At 38.6% G+C, this 12,767-nt stretch overlaps 1 protein-coding gene across 9 annotated transcripts in view; it reads right to left on the reverse strand.

The window, feature by feature from the left end:
* Nucleotides 1-12,767, reverse strand: part of Nrxn3 (neurexin 3) — a 1,763,451-nt gene that overhangs the window by 879,443 nt on the left and 871,241 nt on the right. For all 9 annotated transcript variants that reach the window (XR_003850606.1, XR_003850607.1, XR_003850608.1 and 6 more), the window contains one exon: nucleotides 8,646-8,765. Coding sequence is in view for 5 of the 9 variants with exons in the window: in XM_008839710.2 (XP_008837932.1) it covers nucleotides 8,646-8,765 (120 nt within the window). In the remaining 4 variants the exon portion in view is untranslated. The remainder of the gene's footprint in view (nucleotides 1-8,645; nucleotides 8,766-12,767) is intronic.

The raw sequence follows: 12,767 nt of genomic DNA on the forward strand, positions 1-12,767 counted from the left end.
ACTGGCGTGTTGGTTACATGGATATGAACATTTGTGATTACACATGTAAGATCCGTGCATTTTGCTGAATGTAAAGTTTATCTCGGTCCAAAACTTCTCCCTTCCCTTAGGAAAGAATAAATGAGGTTGCTTTGTAGATGTGTCACTTAGGCCTGGGCAATTCATAGACAATGACCACGTGTGACCAGTTGTGGTACTTGGTAATGGTCTCTGGTGCAAAATGGCCTTCTTTGATGAGTGGTGACTGGGATAGGCTCATGGAACATAGAAGAAGGATGAAGAAGAAACTAACGAATCTCTCAGTTCTCAATAATGAAGCATCATCATGCAGTGGAGGGCCAGGAAAACAAAAGGTCATGAACAGCCAAAGTGTAGAGATCAAGAGTCTGCTGAATGATGGTCCTTGGACAGGATCCTTTTATTAAACTTCACCCACCCAAGGATCAGGGACCATTGCAGAAGAGGGGAGCAGAAAGATTATGAGTCAGGGACAAGGTGCATGGCCATATGGATAATACAGAGCCCTACAAGCTCCTGGGAACCTGCTCATATGATTCTATGGCACTGGTGTCAGCATACACATGGCCAATGCAAACTCGGGCAGATAATAACCCAGCATAGAACTAGGGAAATGAACAGCAGACCCCAATCTTATCAGAAGAAATATTGGCAACTGATTACTGCTAGATGAAGAAGAACTGATCTCCCTAAAACAAGGCACTCTAGATAGGCTGACTATACTTAGTGGACAGACTTAGACTGGGGAACAGCTGGGGACACTGACAATCCAGTGGGCCTTAACAGGGATGACAGCGGATACGGACTGCAGTTGGTGGGGGGGTACCAGTGGGGATGGGGGTATAAAGATGATTAAGATTGTTTGAGATGTTCTGTATGAAATACACAAAAAATTCAATATCTTTTTTTAAATTAGAAAAAGAATAAATGAGAAAAATGAGGGAAGGGAATCAAATTGTATGTATTAATTCTCATAGAATTAGATAAATTAATTTACATCTTTCTGCTTTTAGATGTATAAATAAATGTAGGAAATTATGAGTGTATATTGAAAATAATACATTAAAATTATACCTGCATATGACTAAAAATGCCATATAAATGCTGAACCAATGGGCTCTCAGCAGATTACTACTGTCATCATCAATAAGTAACTATCCAAGGACAACAGAAATGAATGAGCTAAAATTAAACATAAGCAATAAAACGTGTACAAGTGCAACACGCTGAAGATGGTGGAAATGAGTGAGGCCACAGATTCCAACTCGTAATCATCCCTGACAAGGGAAAAGACTCAGAACTGTGGGCAGCACTCCTCCTCTAGTCATAGATTCAGTTGCCAGTTGGCATCTGTAAAAATGTGTTTTCCTGAGCCTCCACTCATCTTCATGCGTAGCTGCATGACACAGAAAGCTCAAGCAATCCTGGCATCTGCAGAGCCTGATACTGCCTGTGTGTTAGTAGAAGCTGTCAGGTCACCTGGAGGACACTGCAAGTCCCCAGATCCAAGGAGAACTATAAGCAAGAGTGATTGTCATGGGCAACAAAATAAAATCAAGAACTCACATGTATGAATCTACAGCTTCATTCTTGCTCTAGAAAGAGCCTGGGTTGAACTGGCATCCTCTGAATTCTCTTTACTACCTTAAGGTCTACAGGGACAAGAACAAAACTGATACAAAGGCATAAATTTTGTTATTATCCTTGCTGCTGCGACTCAAGGATGCTTCTCTTGGATCAGCCCTACCTTCCAGATCTTGTCTATTATGGCTCCATGTGGCTCCCCTCAGTTTTTCTAACTTCTCCAGACAGGACTAAAGTTTTTCTAACTTCTCCCTGCCTGCCTTGGGCTGATGAGCTTGCAAAATGTACTCATTTGATGAAAATTCTGGTCTTTTTACCTGGCAAAATCAATCCTGATAATGCCGTTACTTAAAATCAATGAAGTAAAATATCAAAAAATACAGCCCATCCCTAAATAACAATGTAGCAACTAGAAATATAGTGTAATCGATGCTAATGAAAAGTAGGTAATTACTATAGTTGATGTAAATATGAATCCCCCATGCATTCACATGTGCTTTCATTAGCAGGCCTCCTTTGACAAGTCCAGGAGACACTGGCAGGTTAGACTCGAATCTTTATCCCTTCACCTAACAGATTTGTCACTTCGAGCAAATCACATTTGAATATATGCCTCTTGTTCTTTCTTTGATGTAACTGGATCACAAGAGTATCTGTTTTCTAGAACTGTTGTGAGGTTAGAATGACAAAATGACAATGAATTAGGCATAATGATTAGCACACGGTGAGGTGGTTTAAAAGAACAAGGTAACTGTATAGGGAGAAGGTATCCAAGGTGTGAAAGGATCTGAAATCGAATAGATAGATGGTGAGTCACGGTCTTAATAGAACCTGTACCAAACTTAGAAAAAAGACAAGAGGAATGCTATGTGCCATTTCAATGTCATTTAATGACATTGCTTAATTGACCCGTCCAAGAAATCTTCATCTCCATGGGAAGATGCACCACTGTCTAACACTGATGCTTACTCTTTGTTAATTGAGGACCAGACTCTGTGAGAATACTTGTGGATTTTATATATATATAATAGAAAAGATACCCATCAAAGGACTTTTGAAAATCTTCTGGACATTCATTGTATTACATCCAAGCTAAATTTGTATTCTGGTGATTTTCTATGACTATAAATATCTAGTTCTTCAAATACTCATTTGTCAACTTATTGTTTGCACTTTTGCCATCTTATCTCCCTTGTTTGGGAATTAAATAAGTTTGACACACATTCGCTCTATATTTGTATGAGGATATTTTTAACCTTATGATAGTTACATTTGCATGAGTCATGGTTTTGACTTTATGAAAATTACATTGAGTGGTGAACAGTTCTGTGGGATCTATTAAATGCACTCAACTTCAGTTGTGGCTTTATCTTTAGAATACTGTTAGAAAGTATGACCTATAAATATTTGCTTCTTAGAGGAATATAGAAATTAATTTGTCCAAGATAACACAGATGTGTGGCAGAGTCAAGATATGAACACAGGCCTCTCCAATCCACATCAGGGCTCACCATTATGTTACATAACTCAGGTAAAGTGAGGGCTAAGGAGATGGCTCTGACCGAGTCAATACAGCACTTGCTATGCAAGCATAAAGAACTATATTGTGGATTCTACTACAAGTACTATAATGTGGATTCTACTAAAAGTGATTAGGAAACATGATAGTCCTTTGTATATTTCAAAAAGTACATAGCATGCAATATTAATAAGAGCCATTTTGAAGATGTGTGATTTTAAAGACAAACACTTAGAAGAAAGTCTGGAAAGAAAGTATCATAATGTTCAGTGACTGAAACATCTTTTTCTGCTTGCTTGCTAGAATGTTGCCTTTCTCTTTCAACCCTCTCCAACCATATTTGCCTATGAGGCACTTACACAGTTTTCATGTTCATCCTTCAGTAAAAACGCTCCCAAGAGCAGTTGTACTTCTTCATGGAGTTTTAACCCCAGGATAGCTGTTGTTACTCTGCTTATGACTCCCTACTGTGAAGTGTTCCCTTTTTCCTACTGAAACTTCTCTTCCCCGTGTGACTGCAATGTCTTATGCATGATTATATCTGCAAAGAGGAAATACCTGGTAAGTGAATTAATGATAAAAATATTCTAGATAACAAGCAACTATCTTACACAAGTAAACTCAAACTGGGCCTATTGGCTGGACATACAGAAGTGGAATACAGAGGTGTGGTAAACACATAATAAAACACTTGGATGTACTACAAGAAAATGATGCTTATATAAAGACTAGAGAAAAGAATAATATGCATGCATCTGTCCCCTTGTTTGTATACTAAGTATTGTAGATATTGCTGATTTTTTCTAAAACCTAAACGGGAAATATTTTAACAGATTTAATCAATAAGATAACCTACATCAAAAAAATAGACTCACACAATAAATAAAAAGCAAAAGGCCAATCAATAGGCAACAGTGAAGCTTAACAGCCACTCCAGCAGAAAACTGTCTGAAAAGGCGCTTCACACCCCACTATCTGCACGAGCCACAGCTGCTCACTATTGATTTGTTGCACATAAAGAACATCTATTATCACATGCCAGTGTGAACCTAGCAATTTCTCCACCAAGTAGCCTTCGATGTACAGCTAGCAGTATAGCACAGGAGAGCTGTATGCTTAGCTGATGGTGGCTGAGCCCCACATTCATTCCCTTCTCCTCATCCCATGAGGCCAGTATAAGCAATTCATTCCCAAGTGCCCAGAATCAGTGTGTGCTAAGGATGCACATGCCATGGGTTTTACTTGTGCTTCTCCAGAGCACAGATATAATAACAAGATTCCAGGATTGTGTGCAACTCAAAATAGTTGTCACAAATCTAGTATGTGGTAAGTGTTGCTAAGGAGAGATGTGAGGGGCTGGAGAGATGGCTCAGCGGTTAAGAGCACTGACTGCTCTTGCAGAGGACCTGGGTTCGATTCCCAGCACCCACATTGTGGCTATGAACCTTCTTAACTCCAGCTCCAGGGGACTCCGAAGCCCTCTTCTGACCACCTCAGCATTTCATGACACGGGTGTACTCACATACATGCAGGCAATATACTCATACACATTAAATAAAAATAAAAAATAAAATTTTTAAAAAGGAGAGATGTGAGATGTTTGGAACTGCTATTTTAATGAAGCTTCTAAGCCTGATATCCTTTTTGTATATGTGGATAAGTGGAGAAGAGAGAGATTTTGTGCAATGTGGAGGAGAGATGAAATCAATAGCATTCTTCCAGGGGGAGTGGCATTATCATAAAACATGGAGAAAGATTCTAGATTCACCTAGGAGCATCATGGTGACAGCATGCTGGAAATTTCAAGACTCCTATTTGGATTGAAAATTCCGATAAGAATGTGATAGCCAAAAAGAACGTCTCTACAACAGCCTGCTGTAGTCCACCACAAAGTGGAGAGGGGCTCATAAGCCCTCACCCTCAGCTAAACAGCTATTAACTGCTGGTGGCTTCTTGGGGAGGGAGAGTCAGTTTTCTTTAAGGGGATGGCCCCTGCTGGTCCTACACTCCAGTGGATAGCCCCACATTTATTAGTATGTGAAATATATGGGCAGCATAAACTGGACATAGAGGGCTATAAAAAATAAAAAGGGGGCACAAATTTGGGAGGGATGGGGAATTCATCTGCAAGGTGTTAAGAGAAGCAGTAATGGCGAATATGATTAAAATACATTGGATGCATACATTAAATTCTCAAAATAATAAAAATATATTTAAAAAGAACCTTCTATAAGGTGTCACTTCTCTTCTTGTTTTTAATATGTAGCGCCAAGCACATATACCATCAGCTGGACTTCTGGCGGTACCCATGTACTGAGAAGTCAGCCCCTTAGTTTTGACCTTTTCAGAAGACTATAGATTATCTTCAGGGAATGCTCATCAAATGCCTGTGTGCTTCCATAGATGCTACATCTACTCTAAATTGCTTCTGATATTGTCAAACAGCCCCCATAGCCAAATTAACGACAGGAACTCCCCATGATTTTTACCATTACATAAAATATTGGAAGGTTATATCTTTTAAACTACGTGTGGGAATTAGTAAGTCAACTATACTTGAGTTTTTAGTCAGATGATTTCTTTGTCTATCCCACACAAGGACTCACTCTTACACACAGTAATCATCTCCAGAGGATGTGTCACCTTCAGAATCGTCATATCTTTGCAAAAATGAAATCCACCCCACCACATCCATCAACCCACCACACAAACACAAAAGATGATGGAATAAAGGGAAAATCAACCAGGCTTGTTCTACTCACACTATGAAGTTTTAAATGTACATTGTATCTCCAGAGGCAATGTCTATGTGACTGCATGTCAAAATTGTCAAGCAGAAGTCATATTTGATAAACAGGATGTGAATAAGCAAAGGTCATGAGAACCAATGTTAGAAGAAATAACCAAGACCCTAATGTGCATAGTCTCTTTAGAGTCTTGTACATCACACATGGATGTAATTAACTTTACATATGATGGACTAAATATTTTGGAAAATATAAAACTTAGTCATTTCCCTGGTGAACAAGTTTCTATTCTTAGATATACAGTAATAAATTGACGTTTTCATTCCCACTAATTGAGGATCTATCTGCTTCCCTGAGGCAAGTCTGGTGGAAAATGACAGATTCAAAATCCCCCTTTACCAAATACCTTTTGCCACTGCTTTTTAATCTCTAACCAATTTACATGGTCTTATAATTGCATTCTAAATAATATAATTTATTTTAGATAGATGGAGAGAGAGAGAGAGAGAGAGAGAGAGAGAGAAAGTAAATATTTTACAGAGTATTCCATTTCCAAGAATTAAGCAAAGGCCTGATTTTATTGATGGCATTTCATTTTCAATGTCATGCGTATTTGCATTATTTAGGTCAAGGGCAGGTTACTAGCAGCGTGCAGGCTACACAAGCAATTATTAATGGCCTTTGTGTTCTTCCATATAAACTTCATTCCACATCTTCTCTGTATCCTTTCTTCTTCATCTTCCTTCCTTTCTTATTAACTTATTTCATCCTTTCTCTGCTTTCAATTCCTACCAAACACCATGGTTTTTCTCACGCTAAGCCTGAGTTTCCTTAACTCTGCTAGTGACACTGAAGAATAATATTTAACTTCTCACCCAGACTAAGGTTCAAGAATTTATTAACATAAGGGCACAGAATTAGAAAATAAACTTCATTTAAAAGTTACTTATGAGATGAAACAACAAACTATAATTCTAAGGGCCAACTTCAATATAGCAAACAATAGTTTATAACCTGAAGTAGCAAGACTAATTCTAGGTAGAGCAAACTGGCTCTGATATTAATCCCAAAAGAGGTTTCCTCACATAATTCAAATGTTAATCTTTGGATACTGTAATAATTTTAAGCAACTTTCCATTTCAATACAGTTGGGTATTTTAACATTTATATTCAAACATCAGTCCTATATACTTGAATTCTAGATACCTATCTCATTCTGTAATTCAGATGCACGTGCCTTCCTTACACATTGCCACCAAGGAAGAGAAGCTCAGGTACACTCTCCTGAAGATGAAGAAGAAGATGAGTCAAGGAGAATCTAAGTGTGGTTTGGGATCTTAGGTCTTCTATGAACAAAAGACTCATAGAATCATTGAAAGAATAATATCCAAATCATATTTCCCTGAGTAGGCCTGCCTAAAAGCTAGTGCCACAAAGAAGGGCTAACATTTTCCCATTCCTGGTCCAAGTACTTCGTTATATTTAAACACATTGATCAAGTTAGATAACATTATTTTCCACACTCTCGAATGAGAAACAATCTTCCCAGCAGATAATCAGAAGCAATCACAGAAACCCAGGAAGAGTCATGGCTAAACCTGAGCAGAAAACACTTGAACTTGTGTGACAAAGAAAAACTTATCAATGATAGAAAATACATACATACCTTCTGAAGACTGTACATGTTGACTGCATTTAGAAGAACTTACCTTTCTGTCTTTTCTCTGTTCAGAGTGTCTTCCTGAACATGTTTTTACCTGCTGTGGGATGTGTGTGTGTGTGATGGGGATGAGCTTGGGAGAATAAAGAAGCATTATGCCCGTAGTGAGAGGAACAAATGTTTCCTGGGGAATCCTCTGTAGACAAATTTGAGGGAAAAGAAAGAGCAGATAGCACAATTCCCCAAGTAACCAGGACTGGGCCATAACTGCCTTTTTCAGAGTAGAACATTGTTTCTATATCATAAACATGGAAAGAGGATTCTCAGTAATGCCAAAGTACTCAGAGGAATGTGATACCAAGCCCTTCTGCAAATGTCCTGTCATTAGCATGATAGATATACAGTTACATGCTTATATTTACATAAATAAGTACCATATAAATTTTCTCTAGATTTCCAGATTCCCCATTTTTTTCCTTTAATGTACCTTAAGACAAAGGAAAAATAGGAATTACAGAGCTTCTGAAAAAAAAAATGGAAATGGAAACAGCAAGGGACACCTATGCACATGATAAAAGTTGGTAAATAAGGAATCAAGTGAAACCAAACAGACATGAGGGATATGGGCCCTGCACAATATGACTTTACTATTTAATCGATTACCTTCATGTGCCTTTTTATAAAATCAAACACTCCAATGAGTTGAGACTGTGAAACCAAAATCTACCATGAAGGCTGTGTTTAGAAAATCAGATAATCAGGAAAGCTGTTAGGTTCTTTTAATGAGCCTCAAATGTTTACTTGCCTTTAAAATGGCCATGTTAGGAAAATTATACCAGAAGGAGGTAGAGAAAGGTTACAGAGACTCACAATATTAAAGCATCTCTACCACTAGCATTAGAATCACCTTCATGAAATTAGTTTTCTTAGACTAAGTCAATCCATTAACCAGACGCATCACTAGTGAATAAAAATAGCAATACAAAATGTGATACATATATATATATATGAGACAATGACTTCTGAATCTTTCAAAGGAGCATCCTTTCCTATATTTCCCCTTAAGATTTTCCTGAACCTCTTGAAAATACCTCCAGTATGAAGAGAGTGTACTTACGGTCATTGCACTGGTTTCCAGAATATGATGTCATAGAACAGTCACAGGTGAAGCCCTCCCACTGCTGCATGCAAACGCCCTGGTTGGCACAGGAATCCTCCTGACAGGTGGTACTGGGTCCTGGTAGTGCACAAAAGGAGAGAGGGTGGGATGAGGCAGAGAAATAGAAGAAACATTAAAACTTAGTCAACTTCAAAGAAATCACCTGGATTTACTACCATCATGCCCCCCAAAAATTCAGAAACACAATCACCAAAAATGTCAACTCCATCGCATGCAACAGAATTCAGTATGCACAATAGATGACAGAAATACACACTTAGCCACAAACCATTAACAATTACACAGAGAAGGGAGAGGGCTGAACACATTGTTCTTTAAGGGAGACTTTGCAGAAGAGCTTCATGTTCTATCATTCAACCAGAAAGATAATTCATTTGGAGCAGGTCTTTGTGGTGAATAACGTAGAAAAATGTATCCTTGTGATTTTAAAGAAATGAAGCACAATGTTTTATTCTGAAACTAAAAGTCCTTAAGTGTACTTTGTGATATCAGAATGTTTCATAAGGAGGAAAAGGAAGAGGAGAAGAAAGGGGAGGAGGAGAGGAGGAGGAGGAGGAGGAACAATACATAACTATGTATTCTATAGATAATAAACACTGAATGCTAAGTGATTTATACAAATTACATTAGCTCCCCAGAAGTTCAACCAGGTAATTGGAATAACCTCCACTTCAAAGATTTTAAAAACTGAGCTTGAAGAGGTAAACTAATCTACTCAGGCCACACATTTCCTCAAGAATGCTGATGCCTACCTCAGTGAGATCAACACAGACTGCTCTTAACTTCCCCAGGGTTCCCAGAATGACATCTTGAGAGCAGAATCACCTGGGCATTGTTAGAAATGCAAATTCTTGGGCCCTACCCTTAACCTGCTAGACTGGAAATTTAGGGGAAGACAGAAGTCTATTCTCACAAGCTTCAGAAATTCCAATGTATCCTAAAGTTTGAGAACCACTATACTACCCCACACTGCTACTAAGGTATCTTGGGAGGGTGTTTTCTGATGGGGTGGGCATACCAGAAGATGGAAAGCAGAATTATTTGGGTATAAGGAGAAGGATGAGATGCTGTGCTATTTTTCTTTTCATTATTATCTATAATTTCATGTCTCTTTCACATAGTTTATAAACAAGTGTTAGAAACATTCTAAGAATCATTTTTCTCAAAGGAAAAGAAGATTAAAACAAAGTTTTACAATCTCAGCCTTACAGATTGTCATTAAAGTTGTTCTTTTGGTCAGTCTGGAAACACTCTTGAATCCATCCTCTGTTTTTCCCTAATTTATGTTTTACCCTTTGAGTTAAATAATAAATAAATAAACCTGCAACTTCAGAAAGGTGTGTGCTGATAAGAAATATTTTAATATTCAGGATCATTTCAGATTTTCAGGAATCCTCAGCAGAGGATGTGGACCCTTTGGCTCAGCAAATGTAGGAACTAATGCATAAAAGTAGCTGTCAGCTGAAATAAAAATATATCTATTGCAATCGCTGAATATTTTGCATTTTCCAAGCTAAGCCTCACATAGGTACAGAATACTAAATGTAAGTATGCAGGATCTTAAGGAAACATGGTCAGTAAGAGATAAAGGACTGCAAAGGGTTGACCTTCTAGGTAGCAAGGGATTTTGCATTTATTCCTGAGGGGTGGAAGCGGTACAGGCCACCTCTCATGAGACAAAGCTATTAAGATACGACAGAAGAAAGTTCTAGACAATTACTAGTGCCGGGGAACAGCACCACTGCTGTTTGTCTCATGAGACAAAGCTATTAAGATACACAGAAGAAAGTTCTAGACAATTACTAGTGCCGGGGAACAGCACCACTGCTGAGTTTCTGTAGCTCCTATTTGCCATGTGGTTCCCCCATGCAGAGATGGAAGGAGGAACATGGCCATGTTCTCAGTGGGTTTTAAACTTAAGTATTGTGTCATGCAAGTTTCATTAACAATGGCAAATCAGGGCAGCTTCTTTCAAAGGATAAAAGCTTCTGAGAAGTCCACAGGGCTCCCTAACCAAACAGCTCTCACCTGACAATGGTCTACTAATTCAACCTTGTTCAAGAATCAGAAACACAAGGAAGGCTTCCCCTTGAAAGGTAAAAAGTTTGGGAAAACACAGTAATTCTTTCCATGGTTACTGAATCTAGAGACAAAGGCTTTTCCATGCCTTTTACTCCCCTCTAAGTGTCAAATTTTAAACATTTTCTAAGGACCAGTCTGCGTATCTCAGATGATATATTCCCCCTTAACTAGAAGTATGTTTTTTCCCTTTCTTAATGGCTATGATAATGTTCAACTTAGTAATTTATTACACATTACACAATCCTCTGCTTATATAATTCCCTAATCTGTTTTTTTCATTATTTACTTATTATATTTCTTTGTTACCAAGAAAACTGAACGCTACTTGCTTTTAGAAACCATGTTATATGTTTTGAGTGGGTCCTTTCTGCACTAAGACTACTGTGCACATTGGACAACATGTTTCAGTAACGCTGAGCTGATTTGAACTGTAGGACCCCTAGATTTCCTTTGTATCATTCTTCCCAATCCTGAGTGTAAGGGCACCCCTTTGCTTTGCAAAGTGAACAGGGCTAAGTCTTTCCCCTCCATTAAAGTTTGATCAGGAATTAAGGACAGAAGGAGCTCCGGAGAGAGAAACGATAGGACATGGTTATTAGGAAGGGGGAAAGGGGAGAAACGGGGAAGGAGACTTAAATCAGGAAGGGGTGGGAGAGAGGGAGAGGAAAGGGGGAGAGATGAATAACAATGGGTTTGTCTGAAAAAACCATAAGAAAGCACATTGTTTGATAAGCTTTCTTGACATATGTTTTTAATATGTATTAGTTTAAATAAATTATGCCATACAAGGTGATAATGTTCCCTCCGTGAACTATAGACTAACAAAACCCACAGCAGCAGGCAAGGAATACCTCCCTTTAAATTATTAGTTGGAGGGCCCAAGAGACCCCCAAAACAAATTAGGCTATGGCCTTTGCCTTTGGTTGCCCCAAAGAACTTAAAGGTAAGGCCCTATTGCAGATTACATACCACACTTGGGCATAGGACTTGCAGGAATCAAGCTGGTGGTACTGATTTAGAGGTTTCTCCACAGAGGAATAATTGGAGTATCAAAAAGTGCTATGCAAGCTACATGGGAGAAAAGGAAATAATAGTCCTACCCAGCTATAGAGCCTTGCACCGCAACAGTGACTAGCCTGGAAAGATACTCCCAATGGTGCAAACAGTGGCACTTTGATCTTAAAGGTAACCAACAGCTGTCTACTTGAACTTAAGACTCTCTCTTTGGGAATGAATTTGTGTCTGATGCTGTAAACCTAGCCAACTACCCATGGCTGGAGAGGTCATAGACCCTAAAGGAGAACCTACTAGTGCCATTTTCCTAAACTAATATAGTTTCTAACTGTATTTTAAACATGTATCTTTATAACCACAGATAAGTGAAGTTCTCACTACTCATCAAAGATGTTTCTTTTTACAGCAGAGATTACTACAGAGATTCACAATTGGTCAAAATGAAGATAATAAGTAACCATGCAGTGCCCAGCCCCAATTGGTACATCTGCAACACAACACAATGCCTAAAGCTCAGGGAACATTGAAGAACGTAAGTGGTAAGGCAGGAAGCACTGGAAGAACAGGATGTCTGCTGCTACATAGAATCTTCTAGGCATGACAAGGATACTGCACCCATGAAATCACAAATATATAGTTGCCTGCACAATGTGGTACTTTGAGGGAGAAAGAATTCTCCAGGGATAAACCCCCTGTGATAGGTTGCCAATCCCAAGTGGTTAGTCCGAAACCAGCAACAGTAAATAGCCTCAGTAGGTTAAATATGCTGCTGCTTGTATAGACTCTTCTATCTGTAGGTATGTATGTTATATATGTAGCAACAGAAGACGAGGTCATGATGCTGAGAGGTGTAGAGGGAGGGTGGGAATGAGGTCAATAAGTACACTTATGTATGAAATCTCAAAAAGTAGGTTTTTTTTTTTTCAGGAATCAAGTACAGAAGGAATTATAGACTATTTTGAA

The sequence above is a fragment of the Nannospalax galili genome, unplaced genomic scaffold, assembly GCF_000622305.1.
Source record: "Nannospalax galili isolate Female #2095 unplaced genomic scaffold, S.galili_v1.0 scaffold330, whole genome shotgun sequence".
Classification (NCBI taxonomy): Eukaryota; Metazoa; Chordata; class Mammalia; order Rodentia; family Spalacidae; genus Nannospalax; species Nannospalax galili.